Source organism: Pezoporus flaviventris, unplaced genomic scaffold, assembly GCF_033815535.1.
Source record: "Pezoporus flaviventris isolate CSIRO_AGI_PZ_B2104156 unplaced genomic scaffold, CSIRO_AGI_Pfla_v1 ptg000006l, whole genome shotgun sequence".
In the NCBI taxonomy this organism is placed as follows: Eukaryota; Metazoa; Chordata; class Aves; order Psittaciformes; family Psittacidae; genus Pezoporus; species Pezoporus flaviventris.
Window position 1 is genome coordinate 15,066,252 of NW_026892554.1, and position 25,662 is coordinate 15,091,913.

The following is a 25,662-nucleotide window of genomic DNA, read 5'->3' on the forward strand; positions in this document are numbered from 1 at the left end:
TTCTTAAAACATCGTTTCTACTTGCTATTACTAACTGCAAATCCTTAACAAACTAAGTTTAGAAAAGAATTTACACCATCACCCCTTTTTCAGCACATGAGGACACATTCAAAACCTCAAGACAGTTTACTGTGCCAGAGAACTATGTCTCAGGGAAATTCCACAATGCTGACTGCCTATTTAGCTAATCATATACTAGCTCAGGTATGCAGGTAGCGGTGGAGGTTAGCAACATCAACCCAAATACGGTGGCAATCCAACAATTAGTGGAAATGCAGATCGATTTGCAGCCCATGCCAACCCTGTGCTGCCATGGCTACATCATAAATGGCACTCAGTTACTTTAAAATAAGCTGGAGTAGGTCTCAAGAACATTGACTGATGTGAGAAAACTATGATGCTCCAGACTGATGCTAACAAGACCCAGAAGACAGCACTGTGTCCTGTCCCTGTGCAAGATCCCACTTTGTGGCAATACTTGCTGCATAATTGTCCTGGATTCAGCAGTAGCAGTCATATTTTTCCTTCTTAGTAGCTGGTGCAGTACTGTGTTTTTCACTTTCAGCCTGGGAACAGCGCTGATAACACCAATGTTTTTAGTTGTTGCTCAGTAATATTTAGTCTGACCAAGGACTTTCTGAGCCTCATGCTCTCCCAGGGAGGAGGGGGAGCCAGGAGGAAGCAGAGACAGGACACCTGACCCAAACTAGCCAAAGGGGTATTCCATACCACAGCACATCATGCCCAGGATGTAGAACTGAAGGCAGTTACCCGGAAAGGCTAGATCACTGCTTGGTCAGGCTGGGTATCAGTCGGCGGGTGGTGAGCGGTTGTATTCTTTTCCCTTGTTATTTCCCTTATCATTGTTATTATTGGTGGTAGCAGCAGTGGTTTGTGTTATACCTTAGTGACTGGACTGTTCTTACCTCAACCCGTGGGAGTTACATTCTTTTGATTCTCCTTCCCATCCCTCCGGGAGTGGGGGGGAGGAAGGGGGGAGTGAGAGAGCAACTACGTGATTCTGAGTTACTGACTGGACTTAAACCACAACAATAACCAAGAGTACTTTTTGCCCTGTCACACTTTACAGGACTCACCTATTCATTGTGGCATATATGCACACAGCTCTAATTAAGATTCTGCTTTGATTTCCATATTTGCATGTATACATATTTTTCTCTGCAATGACTCCTGCATCCACTACATACACTTCCTTATGATTGTTTCACCAGAAGTGGAGAGAGATGCTGTTGCTTATTGTGCTTCATTATCAAATTTTTTATGTGATAAAAATTGCTCACTTTATTTGAAACATTTTGCAACTATCCAAAACCTGGTATCAATTTTGTCACTGAAGTAAGTATTTATTGTATATATAAAATTTTGATGCTTCCCTTACTGGGATTTGTCTCTGTTAGTGAAATATTTAGATTAACCTTCAGCTCTTTTGCAATGTGTTCAGACTGAGATGTTGACCAACCAAATTTGAGCTGTCTATTCATGGCCTTTAGGAGTATACCAGAGAACAAATGCCCTGAAGCCCACTGTGTTCAGAGCCGAGCACTGTTGTGCAAGGGAGGACAATCCAGTTCCAAATTATTCCTGCCACAAGTGGCAGAAAATAAAAAAGAAGAGGTTGGAAACCAGCAAATTCCATTTTTACTTCCATAAAAGGAGAGACCAGAGCAGGGGACAGGAGAATTTAAGGTTAATGATTAATGGGCAAACAATTTCTTGCAAAGCATTGGTAATTCTCTCTTTTTCCCATCTCTTGGCAGAATTGAGCAGTGCATTCCCCAACTCATTCAGAGAAAGAAGAAATGAAAAGTTTGCAACTTCTTTCATTTTTATTGCTCTCTTATATCATCATCCCAGCAAATACATATGGAGGAAAGAAAAAAGGTAATACCCTATCCAAAAATAGTGCTCATGAGCTTTCTTTGAAATGTTTATGCTACAAAAATTAAGTAGTATTGACTGTCTGGTCACCAGTCTGTTGGGGTTTGAGTTCTGGGGGGGGATTTGAGTGTTATGTTCCCTTAAAATATGGCATTTATAATTGTGTTTACCAGAAAATGTTTACAACAAACATTTATCAGTGGAAATCTACATTCTGAGACTATAGATTTCAGGTTATTTGACCTTTAACAAAAACTTCTGCTGAAGCTAATTTAAAAATGTACTGGTTTGAAAATATACATGAAACTGGTATCAGTTATAATCTTCTTGGAATGGATACTTCCAGAATACTTCCTATAAAATAGATTCAGTCTCCTACGAGTAGAAATTTCTAGCTGTCTGAGGGTGTTTAAGCTTTCATTTCCTGCATTGCCTAACATAAGGCTGCCTTTCACAAGTGTGATGAATATCTTTGAGTAAGAGAGATACATCTGTAGTATGTTTTGTAGAGTACTGTGGAGGATCTTTATCATTTACATGGTTGTACAACTATTTTCTATGCTTTTGTGACACTGTACATTATGTCAGTATCTGTGTGACTGTTGAGTATGGCTTTGCATCACATAACTGCATTTCTTAAAACTTCTCTAATGTGATTGACAAAGACAATTCCATGTTTGCCTTCATTGTTGAGCCATACAGAGCAAGCATTAGTTTTCCTTCTTATCTAACTACATTTCTCATGCTCTGAGGGATAATAAATGTAGCTTTCTCCCTAGCTGTAAGTAAAGCAAGAAATTTACAGAAGTATGGTCTCTTACAGTAGCTGTGGTTTGCATTTATGTGAATTTGTATTAACAGTTTTAGAAAACATTTACCATAAAAAAACTGTATATGTAATAGGCACAGTGATTTCAGTCTACAGGAGGCAGGACCACCTTTTTTTGATTCTGCACATTGAACTTCCCTTTGGGTTTCATTTTGTACAATATAAAATCCTTGAATTAAAACATATTGAGAGGTGTAAATTTCAATTAATGCCATAACTTAGCCTGGTTTACAAGGCAGCAAGGCCCACACATCCTTAACAATTGCTGAACCTTAGCAAGCTATTTAGAAACCTTGGTCAAGTTCTGTATTTTTGAGAGAACCAAAAATCAGGGCACTAACTTTAGTTTGAGGCTTCTCACATCACCTTAACCCAGATCAATTCAGACTCTACTGTGTGCTTAAAGTTTAGTTCACCTTAGGTATATACACAAAGCAGAGGCAGGAAGTTGCTACACCCTCAGTATCTTAGAGTCATAGGTCTTACCTGATGCCAGCTCACATTCTCCTACCACCCCTATATGGTGGCACCATTTATAGCAAGGTCAGTCACTTCACTCTCTCCATCCCCCTTTCCCCTCATGACCTACTACTCCTATGTCAACGGACTTCACTTGTTTGCTCATTGCTTCTGCAGCTTAAAACCTTGCATGTGGCCACAAAAAACAGGTCACATGTCATATTAGCACTAGCAGATATGCCTAGTTCATAGTATGTTGAAGCAAGAGACTGATTTAAGAAGCAAAGCAGGTACATTTCTAAAAATGCAAAAAAAATCTACTGTGATTTCTTCTAGAGGTTATTCAGAGCCTAACTAACAGACAGCAGTTACAAGGTTAAAGGCCCTGAGACTCCTTTACGTTGAACTCGGATCTTCATCTCCTCTCAGTTTTAAATTGGTGCAACTCTGATTTCAACTGTCCATTTATGTTAATGTATTTCTGCACCTTTCACCCCCTTCACCTTCCTCAATCCAATCTCAGTCACAGCAGCTTTGTCCAGAAGATAATGTAATTCCATGCTCTCAAATAAATTTCACTTATTTTTGTTACCATTTCATTGATCAGTATAGCTCAGCCAGTTCTGTCTTCCCCAAAATCAACTCTGATGTGTTGGCCACACCTAGCAACCTGAAAAAGTCTTTTTCCCTCATTTCACTTCTCAGCAAGGCAAATCTGTTTGCCACAATGGCATATGCAAATGGCAGTAAAGCACTAATTCTCACTAAGAAGGGCAGTGAAGTTTCTAGCCCTTCATGAGAGGACTTTTGACACTGTCAAGTGGAGATATCTTTCAGTGACCATAGTCTGCATTTTATCTGAATATCCTACCTTGGCGCTTGCTTTTTCTTATTTTAGCAGGAACTGCAGCAACAATCAGTGAAACTATAAGGAGGTACAAAGGCTTCTCAGAGCTGAGTGTCTGGCATGTAATTTTAGCACAAGCAATTGCCTATACAGGAACCATCCTTTAAAAGAGCAATCACTGTGTAAAAGTTTCTCGTTTATTTGTAGCCAGCAAATAATCAACGCCTTGCTTCAGTTTTCTCTGTATTATTCTAACCACCTACACAGCTAAAGACATTACATTACAAAACAAAAATATATAGAAATTAGACAGCAGCAGGTAAATCAGTGTAGACAAGTGTATGTAAATCCATTCGATCATGTTATGTACATAAATACACGTTATAGCTTCTTATTTTATACTTAATGATGGAGAATAAAATGGACTGCATTACCAAGCAAACACAACATCTCATTTAAACACACACAGAAGTTATTTCTTAAAAAGCCATAAGAGTGTCTCTGAAATGCCATGAGTTTCTTTATATAGCAGGGAATAGTTTGGCAATTTTTGGCAAAATTTCATTATCTAAAAGCAGCATCCCAGAAAAAGACCAGAAATAAGCACCTAAACGTAACATTCCTGAAGTTGAGCCAAGATGATTCTTTCTAGAAGAATGCAAAAAGTATTTAAACATAAGCTCTTATTTATTTTGATTCTTCTCCTGGAAACATAAAACTAGGTAGGAATATATTCCATTATGCTACTCCCTTGTGTAGAGCAGAAATATATAGTAGCTGACATGAGAATGTGTGCTACTGAGCAAGCACTTTTACTTGACAGTCTCACAGCTGGCACTTGAGGCTAGACTATTTTTTTCCCAAACAAGAAGGTAACATCTTAGTTGTCCAGTTCTGCTGTGTTTTAAGTATTACAGTACCAACACTTTAAGATTATAACATAGACCATGGGAATGGATTATACAGGAATTTGAACAGCTGCTATGTTTTCCTTATTTCCCAATCATAGTATGGAGATATAAAAAGATGTGTTGGGTACATCAAATTCTCCAAAGCCCAGATAAAATTTCTCAATAAAATGCAGTGTACATGTAGTATACCATAGCAGATCTTAAAAACTACCAAAGCAGTAATTTCTACCTGAAGCTGATAAACTATTAGAAATGCAAGAAACACAGAAGATTCACAAGCTATTTAAACTGCAAAGATAGGAACGAAAGTCTGCCAAGATGATGAGATGGGTACCTTTGACACTGAAGGTGAATACCACTTCTACTAACATTTCTTTAAAGCCTACAATAAATACTAAAAATGTGGAGACCTTTCTTTTAATTCCTTGAAATGTTTTCAGTGTAATAACAATCTGTGCCTTAACTTCACATTAATTTTGTGTGGTTTGGGTTTATAATAAATGACAGAAGAACTCAAACCAAAGCCAACAAGCTCACAGGGTACTTGTAATCCAGTCTTCCAGTTTCAGAGAAAACTATAATTTTCCAGCATAGGCAGAAAACTAAGTAAATCACCTCTTTTTATGGGACAGAATGGCCCAGTAATCTGTTCCTCTGATTGAAACTCCTTGGCTAAAATGTCCAGCTACAAGTTCAAACTCAACTTTGAATTTAACATAGGCACTTCCATGAGCAGCAGAACTAAGTTATGTTTGGTTTCCAGTCACTTAGATTCTACGTATCCCAAACTCCTCCTGTGCTTCCATGACACTCTTGTCCCAATATTATCAGTTTGATCTCCCCATTTCTATAGCATCTCTATATTCCTGACTTTGGGTCTCACATGGTACCCATGAATGTCCCAGCACACTCCAGCTTCCTCATATACCTTACACAACCCTCGTTAGGATCCTCATCAGTTTGAGATTCACTCCATGGTCTCTCTCCCCAGCCCTGCACTACTGTCACCACCTCATGTCTGCTACCTAGCCTTTTTTGCCTTGCTCTGCATACATGCCATGACTGTTTCAGGGGTATGTTTGTGTCCATTGACTGGCTAATGCAGACAGGCTCACAGATCAGGTAGTGACTGGCCCAGGACTGCTCACTGCACCAAGTGGGAAGCTACTCGTCTCCTGTGTCTGGTATCAGTGCTCAAACAAGATCAAATTTCAGGGCCAAAATGGTTTAAGCCAACTGCACCCACAATGCCTACACCAGCTGAACTCAAGCACAAGCCAGTCCTCTCTGAGTCTCCCTGTCTGATGAGCAATTTCTCCAAACCCCAAATGATAACCAGAGTGCAAGGTAACAGCTAAGCCTTATGGATAAGCAAAGTGTTAGAATCAAATGTTTACTTGAATCCTATGTTAATGCAATAGCAACTGTGTTGATATAAGGGTCTGTTCTCTATCAAACTGCTGATGTTCAGAAAACATGTAGGAATTTATTACTTGATACCTCGTTCTCTCTTTAAATTGGATTTCAATTGGCTAAAAAAAAAAAACCTAATAAAAAGAATTATTCTCTTTCTCCCCCTTGTCTTCATAAGCACAAATATACCATGATTACAGCCTATGGAAACAAGGCTAAAATCCACTGATATCTGTAATTTACTTCAGTGGAGTTTGTGTATCACCACTGACCTGAAATTCAGGTTACTTCTAGCTGGATCATTGAAACAGGGATTCAGGAGCTATATTTTATCACATACCAAAACACTGGTCCATGAAGTCCTGAAAGCTGAAAGGCAGAATGTTAGGTACTAACAAATTACACTAGTGACTATGTTATGCTATTAGGAAAATTTCTACAGATGTATTTCTGAGTGGCTGTGTTTCAGAAACACTGCATGAGTACACAGCATTCGTAATGCTCTCAGAAGTCTGAGAATTCTAACAAAATTTCTAATACCTAAGCCAGCAATTCTTCCTTTTGGCACCTGAAAAAATCTACAAATAGAATTTCAGACATAAATTTTCACCAAAGAGTCCAAAATATAACTGTGGACTAAGGAACCGAAGACCCTCTGCTTTATCTCCTGAAAGTAGACAATAATGGGAACTCGATCAATAGAAGAACTACCCATGCATGAAACAAGTATCAATATTTCTACTAATGCAAGTGACTGAACGTCTTAATGAGGAGCTTGAATTGATATTCACTTTACTTACATTCTGTTGACTACTGTATGAATAGTGGTGGAACTCATTCAGCACTTGAGAAACATGAACATACAGAACATTTCCTGATAATGTGGCAGTGCAATCTAATTGCTTAACTGATTTTATTATAGTTATATAAGATATATACCTTATAGGTTATAGTTGTGATTTTAGTATATAGATAGCTTTAATGGAAAGTATCAATAAACACATTCATTAAATTTTTCTTTTCCGCTTATTTTGTGGTTCACTATAGATTTATATTGCACATTTCATACTGCAAAACATAGTTATGCCCAATCCCCATGAAGCTTCAGGGTTAATAATAGTGTTGCTTCAACAGCAGTGCAATATTGATGATGTAGCTTGTAACGCCATATGGTCCCCTACGGTGGTTTTAGCACAGTGACCTTTTTTCCTATATTTTACCTAGAGATAAGACTGTTTTCTGAAGCTAAGTCAGACTCCATATACAGTGGAATAGCTTGGCAGCAGGTAGAGGGACAGCAGCCACTTCCAAGCAGCATGATTAAGATTTCCTGGCAACATAAGCAATAACTGGCAAAAGAGACAGAAGGGGCCATCCATCTGCACATGCCAAGACTGGGTGATAAAGTTCACTGCTTTGGCAGTAGGCCAAATGTGAATTACAATTCTTAAGAAAAAAGAACCTTAATATCTGTGTTCCGAGTAAAAAAATTACCACTGTCATACGTCACAGCCGCCTTCTGCAGAAATGCACTGGGGTTTAAGTGCTGTTACTGTGATATCTTTCTTGCTTGTTCCTTTTAATTTAAAAAGCAAAACATGCTACCATTACTAATATTCTCAGGAAGCATAAACCACACAGGATTGCACAACTGTACACATACCCATTATGATCAGACAACGAAAGCTTTTGCTGGTGCTGAAATGCTTCCAATACAACATGGTTCCATCACGGTTGTGGAAATGGGAGTTGTTGCTTAAAAGTACTCATAGACATTCTCCTGCCCTTTCCAATTTGCTTTCCTAGTCCAGTAAAATCCATTTGAACCTTTTACCAACAACAGTATTTATATTTGGGCACCTACCTGACCTCCAGACTTCATGGTGTTGCTCCAAGTGCAACAAACTGCTATCAGGTAAATAACATAATGGAGATCACAAAAAATCAATCTAGAAATACTGAATATGAGTGAACGTGTCTGAACATGTTGCTGTGCAATGAAACCACCATGAAATACCAATTTTCATTAGAGAAACCCTCAAAATTTTTGATATTTTGAACTAGTTGATCTTAATACCATTTTGTAATTTTGCAGACTGCTTTACTCAGTAAGTGAAACTGATGGAGACTACTTACAGAGGAAGGTACTGACCCATGGGGGAGATGATGTCACAGCAGGTCCAGGGACAAAAAAGAAAAGTATACACACATGTTTTATCTTGCTTTGCAGCTGGAGTTGACAAGTCCCACAGCATTCTGCTACACTGGCATGGTTTCCCGTATTTTAATGCTAGCTTTGTTAACAAATATATAGAAACACTGCTGAGATTAATCTTCTATATTTTAAACCACTTGTGGTTCTGCTTTATGCATCTCAGTCTGAGGATAATCTGTAGTGTCTGGCTGAAGAATTTTATTGGCTTTCAAGCACCACTCTTCTCCCTTCAAGCAACAATAGGTCATCAGGAATGCTGGAGGATGTCAATTAAGGTTTAATCTGCATTTCCAAAAGCCACTGAAATTGGGGATTCTGTCAGACTGGTGTGGGAGAGGTGTGTATGCTCCTTAGTTATACTAATAAAAAACTATACTGAAAAACTACAAGAATACTTGAAAGAACCCCAAAGTATGTATGTTTTCATATATGTGTTATTCAAGAGGCAGTGCAGAGTTTAATGGACAGGATGCATTACTCCCTCCAGAGCAGACAGAGGGAGCTGTGACTAAATCACAGTTAATTCTCTGGCCTGCTCTTCCATTAGTGCAGATATGAGCAAGGCAGGTTGTAAAATTGGAGTCTAGACTTAAAAGAAAAAGGGAACTTAAAATATTAATATAAAAACTCAGTTACCTGCTTAAAGCATTGGTGACTGGACCTCTGCTGGGCCAGAAACTACTCAGACAGCTGGCACATCATCTAAAAATCTGCTGTTCTCTCTATCCATCATGCTTACCTTCTGCTTAATTGGGAGTAGAAATTAAAGGTTGATGTTTCAATAGGGAACATTTTTTTGTAAGGAACATAATACATCATTCCTTTCTTAGTAGATGACATCAAAAAGCCATGAAAGCTGAGATACTAAAATGAGGTGTTTCTATCAGATATCTTTGTCTACAGCCTGCCCAATGAGGCTCTCAGAAGGTTCCTAAACAAAATAATGTCAGTGTGCAGTGCTGAAATTGCTCTTCTGTGTTTCACTGACTACTAGGGTTGTAATTCTGCCATCTTTATACATACTGGGTAATAACCACTTCATTATCCCCAAGCTTGCTTGCATACTACAGTACTCTGCAATACAACAGTGAGAGCATATGGGCATTGCCTTCACCAAAAGGACAGTATTTCAACTGGTCCCAGTTGACCTGTATGTATTGCTCTCTAGGGCACACCAAGGTCCGTACAGAAAACAGAAACACTGAAAGCATTCTTCTGGCCAACAGATAACATTTCAAATACCATCAAATATATATATATATATATATATATAAAATGCACTCTAAACATGAGATTTGCGTGGTCTTCAGCGTTCATTCTACACCAGCAGAACAGTGTGTCCTATGGAGAGCACTGGGAGAGTTCCACATTTTTCCTAGGGCACAGATACACTTAGGATTCACCCTTTCCAAGAACTTCATGTGCCTTTTCTCTGCCAGAACTCTATCTTTACCTCCATAGCAATGCCTGCACTCTTTCCTGGAGAGAAGAGTTCCACATGATGGAACTCATGCATGCCTTGGACCCTTCTGATGCTACAGGACCATTACATAATCTTTTACTTTATTATGTTAATTTAAAGGAACTTTTCTAAAAAACTTCAGCCAAGGAATGTGTCTCAGCACCCAGTGGCTTAGTAGTGTCTGTGTTTCCAAGGAATGCACCAGAGACTCTTAACTAAAGCAAACGGACAAAACTTACAGTCTTTGATGCAGCCCCGAAACAGTCAGTCATGCTGCTTCCTGTTTTAATCTCCCTAAATCATAGCTCAGATTCAGTGGCAATGGGAAGGGTTGCTGGCTACACTGTACCTTCTATATGGAATTTTAGGTAGCAGAAATGAAGACAATTGCCATAGAGATTCCTAGAGAATAAAAATAAAAGCAGGAGTGTGACATGTTACTCCATTCAGGAGGAATCTTTACATCTCCCTTCTCCCAAACTCATCTCTGGAATTTTATTAGATTCATAGGGTTTGCACTTTAGAGTTGTTTGTTTTTTCTCTTACAATTCTGTGCCCTTTTCTATCTCTCTTTCTAGTCCAGTTTATGAAGATTGCATATCAACAAAAAAAAAAAATCTTCATCTTTACATTAAGTGCTAGTCAAGGCATTCCAATGAGGATACCTGCATAACCTTAACATGTATTGAGCCATTCATTTAAACACAATATTAGTCCCCTGAATACCATCAAATAGCTGATATACTTACGGAGCACAAATATTTATTAGTTACTTCCCATCTATCAAGTAGCAATGTTAGTTCATAAAATAGCTTAAAAATACCCCGCCAAAACAACAACAACAAAAAAAAATAATGAAAAAAGCCCCAAACACTTCTGGCTTTGAATACTTTAAATATGACAATCCTGATGTGCAGAAGGGAACCGAACTCCCTGAAAGTTACACTGCATCTGTTCAGGGACTTGGTACTCTAGGCTTGGAAGGACTTCTCACAGGCATCAGATCAGCATTTAGCACTCTGCAACTCCAGCACAGTACTGTTTCTCATCTCCTCTTTAGGTTTTTAATGAGCAATTAAAGATTTCTCTTACAGTTACTCTGTAATCTACTCTAAATAACAATTCAGCTACTGACTACCTGTATTATTATTGTTTTTCTAAGTAAACATAGCCACAAAACTTCTGTACTACAGAACTTTCTGTATCCCTAAAATTTCCAGATGGAAGATTGTGTGTTTCAGATATTCCTTTATTTCATTAAATATTATTTGATTTTAGCTTGAGTAAAATTAATTCTGATTGAAATTATTCCAAGTAAAATCAAATTTCATAAAAGCTGGTAGTGGATTTCCCCATAGTTTTACTGTGAGCTGGCACTGCCTAGAAATTTCTGTTGATTGTACATTTTATGTTCTTAGATGGTGTGAGTAGTTGGAAAATGCAGTAAACCGACATCTTCCCTCTTGCTGTACAGTAAGTTAATTCCTCAGCCCATAGCTGTATTTCTGAACAAGCTTAATTGATAGGAATAAGGCAATCAAATGCAGATAGTCTTTTCTCTGATTTTTAGAATACCCTTTAATAGTGTAACCAAAATGAGACTAAGGACATGAGTTAAGCCAAATAAGAATCTAAGAGAAAACCCAATATTTATATTAACAGAAGAGAAGGGGTGACATTCTACATCTGTCCAGCTCTGAGGAAAATCAAGGCCTCAAATACTTGTTTTTTGTGTTTTATACTTACAGTGTTCATTGATGGCAAATGTTTGAAAGTCAAAGGGAAATTCTGTAGCTCTTTACACCCTAAGTGACATTAATAATTTAAGAAGACCTTGCCTCTGGTCACTGTTGCAGGTATTTCATAGATTTCTCCATTGTGGCAGAATAGTTTGCTTGCAGCAAAACAACTTGGGAATTGATACAGTAAAAAATAGTCCTATGTTTTCTCGGCAATTCTGCTTTTAGCTGGATCAGCTCCCTGATCTTGTTCACTGTGCAGCTATGTGACCTGCTGTGCTGGGACAATGATGAGGAGTACAGGAGGTCAGGAATAAGGTGGCAGCAAGACAGGGACAAAGTCTGCTTAGAGTTGCCCAGGCAGTGCTGAAGCCAAATGTCTAGGGTAGGAACTGTAGACCCTAACCACTGAGTGTCATCTGTACATCTGCACGTCCCTGCAATAGAAAGAGAAGCCAGAAAAAACCCTGATTTATCATTCCAATAACAGCTCAACAATGACTGTACTGTATTTTTTTCTGGCTAGTGTTAATAACATTCTCATTAGAAAGGTCAAGGGCAATCTCACTGAAAATACAATTTTTTCTGCACCATCAGCAACTTAATCAGCCAGATAAAATAAAAATCTCATACCTTGGAGCTTTTGGGGTATTTGCTCATATTAAAGCCTGCATTTTCCTCAGACCCTCTGTACATATTTCAGCAAACTAACCATGGTAAAAGTACCAAAATTAGAGAGAAAAGGCTTAATTATGAATAATCCAATTCCTACTCTAATTGCTTTCTTATTATTAATTCTGGTTTTACAAAGGCTGTTTAGCCTACAAGAGAAATTCTTCTATTAATGAAATCCTGGTATAGTATTTTTGAGAGATCTCTTTGCCTGTTTTCCTCTTGATTCCTCAACATCACCCACTTCTCTTTCATTCACACACAGGCACCCACTTAGTTGTGTGATCACTAAACAAAAACTTGAAGGCATGAGTGTCCCTCATCAGATATGCACAGAAACAAAATCTCTGTCCTTCAAGGACAGGGTAATTTCTGTCAGGCATTTTAAAGCCAAGGCAGGTCACTGGAGTTATTATTAGCTCTAATTAGCACTCCCACAAGCTGTTGAATTCTTTACCTGCAGCCAAAGGGCACTCAATATGGTGCAGAATTTGCTAGTATCTTTGAAAGATTCAGAGAAATAGCTCCTCTTTAGAAACACAGGTCTATTGCATGAGAGTAGGCTTTTGGTAACATTATGTCTGATCCATATACCAATGATGAAGTAGATCTATAGAAACAAAGATATGATGAAACTGTTCTAAAACAAAGGAATTCTACAAACGTCTAAACAGAATCTTAATGAGAAAAGGAAGACATCTGGCCTTACTTCTTATACTGCTGTGTTTTAAACCCTCTAGCAGGTTACAGACAATTCATATCCCATCTCAGTTACAAGGCTGTTCTTTTAAGTTAGTGTTTTATGTACAGATTTGAAGACAAGTCTGTATGAAAACTGACTTTTTCCTCTTGTGAGCAGCCCCCCCTTGAGAATTAGAGAGATCTGAACTGAATCACAGAGCTCCTAATAAAATACTGATCCTAATTTTGAAATTGGCTAAGAGCTGATGAAAGCTCGGTAAGCCATTGCTTTTGTGTGTTAGGCACATTTCTAACAAAGTGCCAGAACAACGGAGCACAGCAATAGCTCTCTTTAGTAAAAGGCACTGCTACAGAGAAATAGGATTTATTTGAAGAAGGGAAAAAAGAAAATGTGTTAAAATCAGCTATTTTGGGTCTAGAAGATAATCCACAGTATGACCTCTAGTCTAGAAATAAATCTACAAAAAGTAAGCAAAATTGTAACAGGAGTTGAAAAGTAACTGATTATAAGAAGTAAACTAGGCAAAATATTTATGGGAGAACCTAATATAAAGGAATCTGGCACCTAAAGGATTCACCTCCAAAAGCAAGTCACTACCACCTATGACAAAAAGTAGAAAAGAGTGGGAAGTCTTAAAAGGCAAGACAGGCAAGGTGCGTCTTCAACTACTATTCCTTGCAAAAGCAAAAAGCAAAGAGTGATAAACACAGAACAAACACTGCTATGTTTGCAAAATTGCAGAGCCCAGCTCAGTGCAGCAAAACAAGTGGCAGCTTTTCATAAGCTGGATGCGGAACCCACCAGCTGAAAGCTGACAATGGCTATCAATCAGATTGTGGGTTGCCTGTGTCACTGAACTACATTCAAGTTTGTGTCTGTCACCAAGAGGCTGCTGCTTCACCACAAGCTCCACTTGGCAATATACTCTCATATTGTATCCATTTTCATACAGCCAAAAGTCAATCACAGAGCGGGAAATAAGGACTTTAGGATATACATCAGCCCCTTCCATGTGATACAACACATCACACTTTGTGACTGCAATGGTCAGCCAGCCCCTTCTGACTTTATGCCATCCTTAAAGTATCACTTAAAATTTTTAAGAACAACTCCACAGCTCCAATGCACCAGTAATAGTCACAGTTTTAGCGTTATCTCTAAACCACTTCCACTGAACTAAGAGAGCTATTTGTTGCTGTTACAGCTCTCTTTTTTTTTCCATACTTTTTAGCATATATCAATTCAAATGTGTGAGGCACTAAATATACTTTAGAACAACAGCTGTTAGCTCAGAGGAGGAATCTGGACCTATGAGAAATTGCTCCAGCATACGCTGATATTTGTCTGATATTTTCAGTGAGCCAGTATGCATCTTGGTGAACCTGAAGGGTCAGCATAGTAAAGGCAGCAAGAAAATCCAGGGGATTAGCAAGTACATAGAAAACAAACAACTACAGAACTTCTGACTTTGCTTTTCACATTAACTCTCTAATGTCAAGCTGTCTAACGTCTCGTCTTTTTTACCATCTATTAAAAATGATGAAACTAGTGCTGAGGTAGCTTTGTTTTAAAATAATGCTTTAAAATATCTGCCTTTATCAGAACTATTCTGTGTCTCTAGAACATAAACTTTACTGCTCTCAGCAAAGCTTTCTCTCAGAAAAATCCTTTTTCCCTTTCTCATCAGGTTTGACACTTACTATAAGCTACCATGCATCACTTACACATGGCCCACTGCACAGAGTGGTTACACTGATCATTATCCACTTATCATAGAATAAGATGCTAAGCAGGATTCTAAAAAGTAATAATTGTTTGTAGTTTCCAGTATTAGTAAACCCAAATATTCAAAAGCCTTCACTTTTTAGAATGAAAATGATAGCTCTCTCAGTTCACTTCCAGTTTACATTTAAGGAGCCATACAAACACAAAATGCTTGATAAATACAATCTTTTCTTGACAAGGTATTTTTTGCAGTCTGGAGAAGAACACTCAAGAGCAGCAGATGCAATATTACATAAAAGCCTAAATGCATCATTCTTAAGTGATCACTCAGGTGCTCTCAATCTGCTCGAGCCCAGTGATCCTTGGCAGTTTGCTCCATTCCATAAAAATAATATATAATCATATGTAATCCAAACCTAGGTGACTTCCCATTTCTATCAAGTTTGTTCCTGGAAAGGAGATACTCCAATCAGGGGAAGGAGTCAAAAAGGGACGTGTTCTACAGCTTTAAATTTAAAATTATTTACATAAATTAAATTTATGTAAAAATATAGGCATTTCCTATAGTCTCCAGTCCTGACCAGTAAGTCAGAAAATAGAATAGCAATTCCTGAACATATTAGTGCATGAAGATTAAGCTTCTGGAATCAAGCTAGGCTCTCGACATCCCAATCAAGTTCTTAAAAAATAAAAATGATGCAATTCTCTGAAATGTTTTTTGCATTGTGAAGTAGTCAGATAAAATATGCATGTTCTTAAACAGAACTTATAATAAAACTATTTCTTATTTATTACAGTAAAGGCTGGCTGTAAGCACTGCTTGCAATATGGTAGCAAAATATGAACTAAAGTAACAGAAAGCAGCATGCCAAAAAAGGAATCTGAAAGCAGTGAAAGAGATGTACATCCTTTCTGTTCTCTGCTTTATTCTTTTCTGGTTTTAAAAATGATTTTCATTAAATATATCTCTTGAGACTGAAAATAGGTACCCCAAATACAATAAGCATGAAAAAGAGACACTTTTTTCTTCTGCCTTGGTTTTAGTTTTAGGTACTTTTTTCCTTCCCTTGATGGCATGTCAAGAAAAATGTTTATAGAGACTCATCTCCATGTCCTCAAAGGTAATTTCTTTTGGAGGATATTTCCCATTACTTCAGAAACAGCTGTCTCAGGACCGGTTGCACCACTCTCAGGAGTGGGGTTGCACCAAATCCATCTCTCTGCCAACTTCTCCTTGTTCTCACAGTGTCCTTCACCAGGCATAGCCCCCACCGCAGCTGGCATCGCAAAACCTTCCTGTCCTGAACCACACACCCAGGTAACTGATGCCTGTGGCCCACCACCAGTTACATGTGGAGTTCTCTTTCTTGGGAGGCCATGTGTGACATTCCTGAGTAATAAAAAAAAGGGGGGGGGGGGGAATAAAATAAATAAATAAATAAAAAGGGTGGAGAAAAGCTGTACATTAATGTCAGGTGATTGAGACTACTTGATTCCTGCTGGCAGACAGCTCTATGCCTGCTTTCTAGCACACATGGTTTTCATATTGTCCATTTATTGCAGGGCTCTGGAGAATACAGAAAGAATGAGTCAAAATCTCCAGAGTGAGGACTTAGGCTCATTTAAAATAAATTTGAATGTGGCCATATCCCTAAAAATCCAACTTTGATTTATTTTATAACAAGCTCAATTCTTCCTAAACCTATTTATAAACTCCATCGTACGCATGCTGAATATCTTGCTAACAGCATTTTATTTTTAGAAGATTCATTTGCCTGACAATTTTGCAGACTCTACTCAACCAGTCTCCTGATAAATTCAAATTAAAACCATGATAATTAAATACAGAGAAACATTTCATCCTGTCATAATCTTTGGCTGTCTGAAATATCAGAAGCTGTTATAAAGAAACTGATTTGCCTCCATAGCAAAAAGAAGATAGATACCTAAAAGCATGTCCATATTAATCAGTCTGTTGCAAGACAGCTTTTAGAGAAAGGCCCAAGCACCCTAGACAAATTTTAGGCATCCTCCATAACATCTGGTGTTTGAAGACACATTTATTCTATGATTCTGGCTCTACCACTGGATTCCAGCTCTCCTGCTTCTTTGGCCAAGGTAGCTTTTTCTCCGATGCAGCATGGAGATGACTGCTAACAGTTCCTGTGATGCATGTCAAATCATCCCATGTACTAATGTTTTACTCACAATTTATAGAATTTACATCTAGATTAAATGACAAACAGAAAAATACAAATAAGAGAGTCCTCCAAACAAACTCATTTTGCCAAGCAATAGTTGCATCAGAGATCCTGTAAGTAACTTGAAGCTTGTGTTGCCAGACTTCAAACCTCCATATTTCTTTCTTCACATGATACTCTACTTTACTTTTAGTAAACACATTGAGTCCACACAGTCCTACTGAATATTAACTTTGTATTCAAGTTGGCAAAACAGGTCAGCTATTGTGTCCTCTTTGAATACTACTCTTATCTGACAGGTCTATCAGTCAACAACATCTTGTTAACTGGCTTCTCGTACCATATGCATAATCACTACAGCATTTTGTTCAAATGAATGATGTTCACTGAACATGCCCTAGGCATGTCTAGTCCAAAACTAATACAGCAGCCTTTAGGTGGGTCAGCAACAGCCACAACCCAGAAGAGCTTCTACTAATCCAATTCCTTCATTTCTTCAATCAAATAGCTGTTTGACTGGACTTAAACAGGATCTAAACTCAAACGATCTTATGTATATCTCAAGGCTACACTGACTTTATGCCTCCAGGCAGAGCTACATTTCAAACTGGTACAGAGCAAAGCACAACACTTGTTTAGACACACACCTCGTAGGCATAGGAATAAAGGAGGTGGACCAGGACTGCTGCTGGAATGGATGAGAATATTGCATTTTCACACCTACGTCACGTGTCACATGTGCCGGATTGTCCAGGCACGTTCCCTGCATGCTGGCCAAACTCTTTACTTACTGACACATCTTGCAGAGCCAAAGACAAGATCAGGAAAGCTGACTCAACTGTAATCTGTTGCCTGGAAGGTTTAGGACACTTCAGTGTCAGCAAACGGCTCTCTACCCTAGGCTGAAATGCTACAGTAAACTTGTTTATATGTTTCACTGCCAAACTACATTCAACAGAATGTAACAGCTATTTGATTGAAAGAATAAATTAATGGAATTAGTAGAAGCTCTTCTGGGCTGTGGATGCTGCTTTCCCACACTTAGCCCTAGACATTCTCCACCGTTTGGGATGATCTTATGTTGCAGATATACTATGTGACATGGTTGCTGTCCAAAGGAATATATGGCCCAAAGAGGACTAACTATAACAGGATTATTACTTAGACAGTTTTTATATTTTACAAGTAACCTATTGGAGAAAAAGAATGGCGAATCTTTGAAGATTTTTTTTTTTGGTTTTGCCATTTTACATTCATTCCAGACCCAAACACACTGGCCTGGGAACTCTTCTTAATTGCAGCAGATAATAATATCCATTTGAAGGATTATGAACCAACCATGGACTACTCTGTTTCCACCTGGACTTCAGGATAGCAGAAATACAAATAGGTTGTCAGACCTCAGCTGAGAACTCCTGACCTCATTCAAGCTAGCTTCTTTCACCCTTGTGTCAGGGACAAAGAGACAATGTGAATGTGGACTAGAATTTCATCTTCTAATGGCAAGTTTATAGTCCTTCTATTCTTCACTTCTCATAAAATAAGAAAGAATATTGTACTTCTATCTAGAATTTGAAGGAAAATAACTAATATTTTCTCTTCCACAAATACTTCATGCATATAATTCAGATAAATAACATTCCATCATCCGGAAAGCGCCAGTAAAGGCTGAGTGGGGAGAACTATATTAGGGAAATAGGAATTATTGTGCACACCGGAAGGAAACGGATGCATCAGTTCCACCAGGGACCATCCTGCAGATGACAGAAAAGTATCTAAGAGATAGAAGCAATTAAAATTAAATTGGAAGGTTAAGAATTTTGGACAAATTTGTTTTTTCAGTTCCACTTAATTCTAGTTGAAACTGCAAACATACTGAAGCACCACGAGAAATGCTGCCCTGCCCTTGTGATCTCTCTTGTGATTTCTGGAACGCTTCCACTGTGTTCTGAAGTTCACAGTCTGATATACCAGGAAATCAACACAAAAATATGTTGACATGAAAATTCCAGGTCAGTTCCATGTGGCAGACCAGGAAAGTTCAGCTGGCAGGGGCGGGAGAGCATCTCCCCAGACAGTTTGATAAAATGACCCATTATGACAGAGGCTGTACAACCAATTGCAGACCTCTTACATTAACTTAATTATCCTGAAAACATCTGTCCAGCAAGGTTGGCAGCTAAAAAATGCCTGTGGGGCAGAGCCTGTCCCCACAAATAAGCCTATACCCATGTAAGAATAATAGCATTAGGTTTGTTAATAAAAACCAAAATAAGCCCTACCTCTACTCCCAAAAAGCCCTTGTCCATGACTAAGTAAAGCAGCTTACAAAGCTGCTAATAAAAGAAGCAATGAAGCTAAAGACTGTGAAGGAAGTATCCTTAGGATAAAATGAACATTTATCTTAAGGAATAATTTTCCCTGCATTTCAACAAATGTGCCCCAAAAGGTAGCTACCACAAAAAGCACTACTTCACAGCTGCACAGCACCACAGAAGAGTGAAAGCTAGAATAACTGCTGCATGAGGTTAGAATTCAGAATAGTTAAGAGTATGTACACTGTAATTACACAGCAGCATAATTACAGTTAATTACCTAAAAGGTTAGGAAGGAACTTGTACAAAATAAAGGAAACTCCTCCTGCAGCTAATGGAAGGTTTTGCTAATAGATTTGTCAGGTCCAGGTAGAAGAAAACATATTTCTCTTTTAAAAAATAACATGCCCTTTACGAGAATCTATAGTTGAAAATTATGGCAGTTATTAAACTCACTGTAGAGGGATAATAGACGGTTCTAATACAAAAAGAACTGAGTAGAGAGTGACTTTTGCTGCTTGCAATGCCAGTTGTTTAGTCTAGGCAGTCTCCCATAAATCTGAACAAAATCCATGACGCTGCTGCAAAATGAAATGAGAGAGAACAGCTTCACTTTCATTTCTAGCAGCTGACCCAGCCCCCATGTAAAGTGCATGATATATCTCCAGCTGATAGCTACAGGAGCCTGAGAAGCAAGCAATATCCACCAGCACTCAACACAGTTGCAGATGGACTATCTGTTGTCAGACATACACATAAAAAGAAAACTAAACTCAAAACAGAACCCCCACATACAAATACCACATACAAAATAAACAAAATACCCCACCAGTGAAACACAATGAAACCAATCCCCCTGCTAAACAGCCAAGAACAAAATGACAGTTTGATCAATAAATGCAATCAAACGACGTACCATCTGCAATAATAGATGCATTGCAAACCATGGATCAATAGAAAATACCTGTAAAGTACAGAGCACAGATAGATGCCCATTACTGTCAGTGACAGCAGCCAACGTGTTTGCCACATTCCATTTGATTATAAATTCTTGTATTATCCATTCTATTCAGATTGCACTAGAACCACACAAAACATGCAGGACAAAATTCACTGCACTGAACTAAAACAGGGGGGGCATGTTTTGGGGATTGTTTTTCCCTTTAAAGTTTCTTTGGCTTTCTTTTCTTCAGTTAGCTCAGTATAGGTTGGTGTTTTGCTGCGTTGTTTTTTTTTTCTGACAATTAAATTATCCTTAACCATGTTCTGCCATTTTCCAGTGGCCGGTCACACTCAGCAGGCCACTGAAGTGAGTTGTTTTGGTTTGGGGTTTTTTTAGTTCTCTAGTATAAGGTAAAGTCACTCAAATTACAAAGGCTTTACAGAATGAATAGTTACAGAAATAGCTGGAGCAACAGTTCCAGCATTTTGAAGCAGAGAAACTGTCAGTATTTTCATAAACAGAAAAATGAACATAACATTTCAAATCCGACCGAGAAATACTTACAGAACGTTCCTAGAAAATTCGTAATTCCAAAACCAGAATAATAGAACCTACTGTACACTGACTGGGCTCACCTGGTATTTTCTTGTAAAATTTACATTTCTTAAATATGTCAAGTCAAGTCAATTTATAGCGCTTTATTAATCTGAACTTCTTGCTGGGAAGTAACAGCTTTTATTACCAAATATCATTGTCAACAGTGAGACACTATCTAGGTGTCTAACTGATAATAATATGTCCCTACTGTTTATGTCAGGCTTATCTTCCTTCTTTTCTTCATGTACTTATTCTATAAAAATCAATTTGGTTATGAGTACACGCAACATTCAGCTTCTGCTCAAGTTTACTACAGCTGCAGATACCAGAATACCCTATTACCACAAACAGGGATTTTTGTTTGCTGGGTTTTCTTTTGTTTTGTTTTGTGCTTTACAATTTCCATTTCCAAAACCAGAGGCATGATGTGCCACTAAAGAATTCTTCCTCCTAAACACCATCACTGAGAACTTTCATGAGAATGTGCTTAGTTAAAACTGTAGGATGTTAGTACTTGGAAAAAAGAGAACAGTCACCTTCCAAGGTAGATTTCATATCTGCTGTGAACCATGGCCAAACTCACCAGCTCATTTAAAACAAACTGACTCACAAACCAAGATTTCCCCCTAGAATCCTTCAAATCTATTGCTCAATAGTTTCAGTCTAGTAAGAACTGTTTCTGTGACAAATTATGTTCAAATATATCCTTTTCTCCCCCTAGACTGTATATAGAGAAAAATTAATTTTTCCAGCATCAATACAGAATTATTGCTAGCGATAACTCTTCCTTTTTTTACTAACCTTGAAAAACAGTTTTTCTATTAATTCTAGACCTTCTTAAATCAAACCTGTTATACTAGCTTGTAAAGAAAACCAATACAGCACCTGTAGCTCCCTGGTTAATAACCATCCTGTGTTCACTTCTTCAGTCTTTAAAAAAAAGAAAGAAAATGGTTATTACAACTGAAATGCATGATGTATACTGTAGAGAGAACAACAAAAATCCAGCAGCACAGAGTCCCAATATGCTGAGCAAGGGAACGTGGATGTTTAGGTCTTTTCTTCCCTATTACTACTATCTATTCCTCTCCTCACAGCAATATGAAGATCACTAGAACAGCAAATGACTGTTACAGAATGTTTCTGCTTTCATTATTCCTGCCAATAAAGGGCAGAACTGTCTTTGCAGATTTCCTTAGCTAAAAATTACGTGTCCAAGTGTCCATACTGATTTCATTAAATTTATGAGCCTTTGATAAACCCAAGGCAATTGTCACGCTACTGGAATAGACTGGGGGTTTCCTATAGATTTTTTCCTGTGTTTTTTCAGTGGAGGTCTCCAAGAAGAACCTGAGAACTGGATGGTGAATAAAGTCTCAGTAGGGGTCCCTGTGTCACAGTGCTGTGGGGTTCATTCAACAGCATTCACTGCTCTGCCACTAGCTGTGAGGAAATTTGGGTGCTGCTCAGCTTATTTTCTATTTTTTACCAGGTCAGAAATGCCATTCTTCAGGCAAAATTCTCACAAAAATGAGAACAAACTTGGCTGAAGCTGACTCTGTAGTGGACATTCACACCACTCCAGCCTAAAAAGCAGTCTCCACTCTGAAATTACTTCTGTAATCATGCAAAATTATAATGACCAAGCTAGCACAGGTGGCGATGATTTTATTATTTTTGAATGTCAGTACTTGGAGACATTCAGGGAGATGGGAGAATCCCCAGCTCTAGAATTTGCTCCAGTGACAGAATGAATTTTCTTTGTGATATGCACAGCATCCTCTTTGATAAAACACATGACACTGTGCTGTGTTCGGTTGCTTTGATACATGACAGGGAAGATTTGTATTGCGTATCTGGGCATGTGGTTTTCCTCAGTCCACATAAAACAGCACAATAGGTGGCTATGACATTTCCTAAGGCAAATATTAAACAGAACATGTTCTTTTGTTGAGGTTTTTTTTTTGAAAAAAAAAGAGGAAACTGATATGAATGTTTACTGGATATTATCATAGCTCTGACAAGATGGACCAGAGAGAAAAGGAAATTATGCACTGAATTGGAGAGAAGAGAGAATACTGAGAACAAAATGTTCTGGCAGTTTGTATACCATCACCTTCCCTGACTTAGCCATATAAACTATGATATATTATAACTTCCCTTTTTTTATGTAAAATTTCTGAGGAGTCTAGGGTGAACTCAGATGTAGTGCTAAAAACCAAAGTGGACAAATTTACCCACTTAGTGTTCTAGGCATGAAACTCAGAGGCAAATAATTCTACTTCTCTGTGTAACCTCTTGATTATGCTACCAGGTTGATCACTTGAGGTGAACCAAATGATGGTTTAGAGAGACAAAAAGGGTGTTAGGATCATTATAGAGTTTTCTGCATTTAAATAAAAGGGAACAATTTGATACTATTTCTGCCTATGGAAATTTCATAAATTGATTCTACTGCTTAGTAAGATGACAACAATAAAAGGTACAGGTTCTATCTATTTATATCTAACTTCTGCACTTTTATACTACAATGAAAAGATTATAATGTCCACAGTAGGACTGAGAGAGCATTACACACAAGCCAATATACCTGAACTCCATTTTTAAATCCTAAGGATTCACAAAAAAATTCAGTAAGGTAGTCTTCAGGAAGTTCCTGAATCATTGCATGCATGTATCTCAGGCTGCGAACAAATATCCTTTTTCTAGTCAAGGGTAACTGCCTGCAGCACTCCCTCAGCTTTCATTGTTTCCTGAAAGCTACCACTTTCATCCAAGTCATGCAGCAGATCTGTTCATGTAAGTACGCCCTAATTTGTTTCAAGCAGTATAAAGTAAGGTAATTTAAAGAGTTAAAATCAGTGATGTGAGGTAGCCTAGCTGATTTTCCTTGGAACAAGTAAGCAATGGTCCAACGCTGGAGCACTGAAACGGTAAGGGGAGTAATTTCTGACTGGTGGGAGGTGATAAACTCTGCCTTGGTAAAGATGGATGCATATAAGGAGGCCTATCCACTGCTGTAATATGCTCCTTTGCAATGAGTGTTAAAGTACCAGTTTTCTGCAGCACAGTTATATACTTTGAAGCACATTCAGGTTCTATATACAAAGGAAACTCTACCTTCAAATAACTTTGTTTCTACTGTTACAGTAGTTGAAAAAAAATAAGAAAGGAAAAAAGAAAAATTGATACAGTGGAAAGAAGCAGCCTTCTGGAATGACTTTTAACTACTGGGTCTTCAATTCTTTACATATGAATAGCAGTCCCATTTTCTTTGCCCTATGAAACATGACAGATTCTAGATAAAACATGCCAACCAAAGTCAGAAGCATGAGTTAGTGTTATAAGCATCACCTATGCACAATATGGGAAAGCAGCTTTTGACAAACTAGAGTAGTTAGGAGGACAACGCAGAACGGAATTCCTAGGCAGAAATTCAGTTCTGCACAGAAAGGTAATCCCCACATTATATTTGTGCACTCAGGTCCTTCTCTCTAGATACTGTTATCTCCTCACATTCACAGAGTCTGGCCTGCAGCAGCACACACAGGCTGCTTTACCCCAGGAGTACTCCTGTCAAGAGTATCACAGGGTCAAGCCCATAGCTCAGCTTCCTCCCTTTCTACTGCATGCCGTAATGCAGCTACTTGGGCAAGAGTGCTGAAAGGATGACCATTATGATTTTACTCACACAGCTGTTCTCATAAATGATTGCATAGTAATTCTGATTATGCATCTTCTGATGCTTTTACTTGTCACAGCTATACTTTGCACAGAAGGGCTGGAAAAACATGCCATTCTGACATTGTTCTAGTGCTTTTTGTAGGCTTGCCATGTTCAGAAAGGGCAGCTGTTCACCAAGCAGAAAAAAATGGCTATCTGGATGTTCAGCTGAGCCACTGATCTCTCTTCTGGGCTTGCGAATGTAAGAGATGGCAATTTCTGGATTCATAACAAACTGTTCCTTTCCCTCACATTGCATTCATGAGACTTTCTGGCTCTGCTATGTCCTCTCTCAAGCATTAAAAAAAGAATGTGCTTCCAGCTTTCCTCTGAGAGTCCCATTAGGTTTTCCCAGCCACTTCTATGAAGTTTCACATTGTTGCCCAAATACAAACGGTCTGTAACTATTTGGAGAATTTTTAACTTCTGAGCCTATATACTTTGTGCTAGTCAAATGATGCCAGATTATAAAATCAGCTTTTCAGGCACTTTCAGAGAAGTCATTCTATTAGCATGAGAAAAAGCACAGGAAGATTCGAGCAGGCTATGTCGATATTTTTCACAAAAGAATTTTAAGCAAATTAAAATGCAATTTTTTTCTACAATCACTATTTTTGGGTGACATTTTGCTTAAGACTTTAGATGTGTCCTGCCTCCATTCTGGTCTTCACATGTGCAGTTTCTGGAAGCACATGTCTGTTCACTTCTGTGATGTCATTTCTTTCTTATGCTTTATGTCGACCTAGCAAATTTCTGAAGGAGTCTTTAGAAGCCAAAGCAAATTAACCCATTAGAAAGAAAATTGAATTTTCACATGTTGGCTGAGTGAACGGAATCAGGTGAGGGCAAGAGTCACAGTTGCTCTACTCAGGAATGGTGGAATTGGACCTCTGAGTTCTCTGTTATCACCTCCATGGATGCATAGCTCCTAGGACCAGGCCTGAGAGCATGGGTTCCACCCTCACAAATACTCTATAACATCTCCATAAAATCTTCATGAGTCTTATTC

At 38.2% G+C, this 25,662-nt stretch overlaps 1 protein-coding gene across 1 annotated transcript in view; it reads left to right on the top strand.

Annotated features, from left to right (window-relative positions):
• Window positions 1-1,739: 1,739 nt before the first annotated feature.
• LIPC (lipase C, hepatic type) overlaps window positions 1,740-25,662 on the top strand; it is a 54,573-nt gene continuing 30,650 nt past the window's right edge. Inside the window, exon 1 of the mRNA XM_061447067.1 lies at window positions 1,740-1,902. Within this exon, the coding sequence (XP_061303051.1) occupies window positions 1,821-1,902 (82 nt within the window). The 5' untranslated portion in view covers window positions 1,740-1,820. The remainder of the gene's footprint in view (window positions 1,903-25,662) is intronic.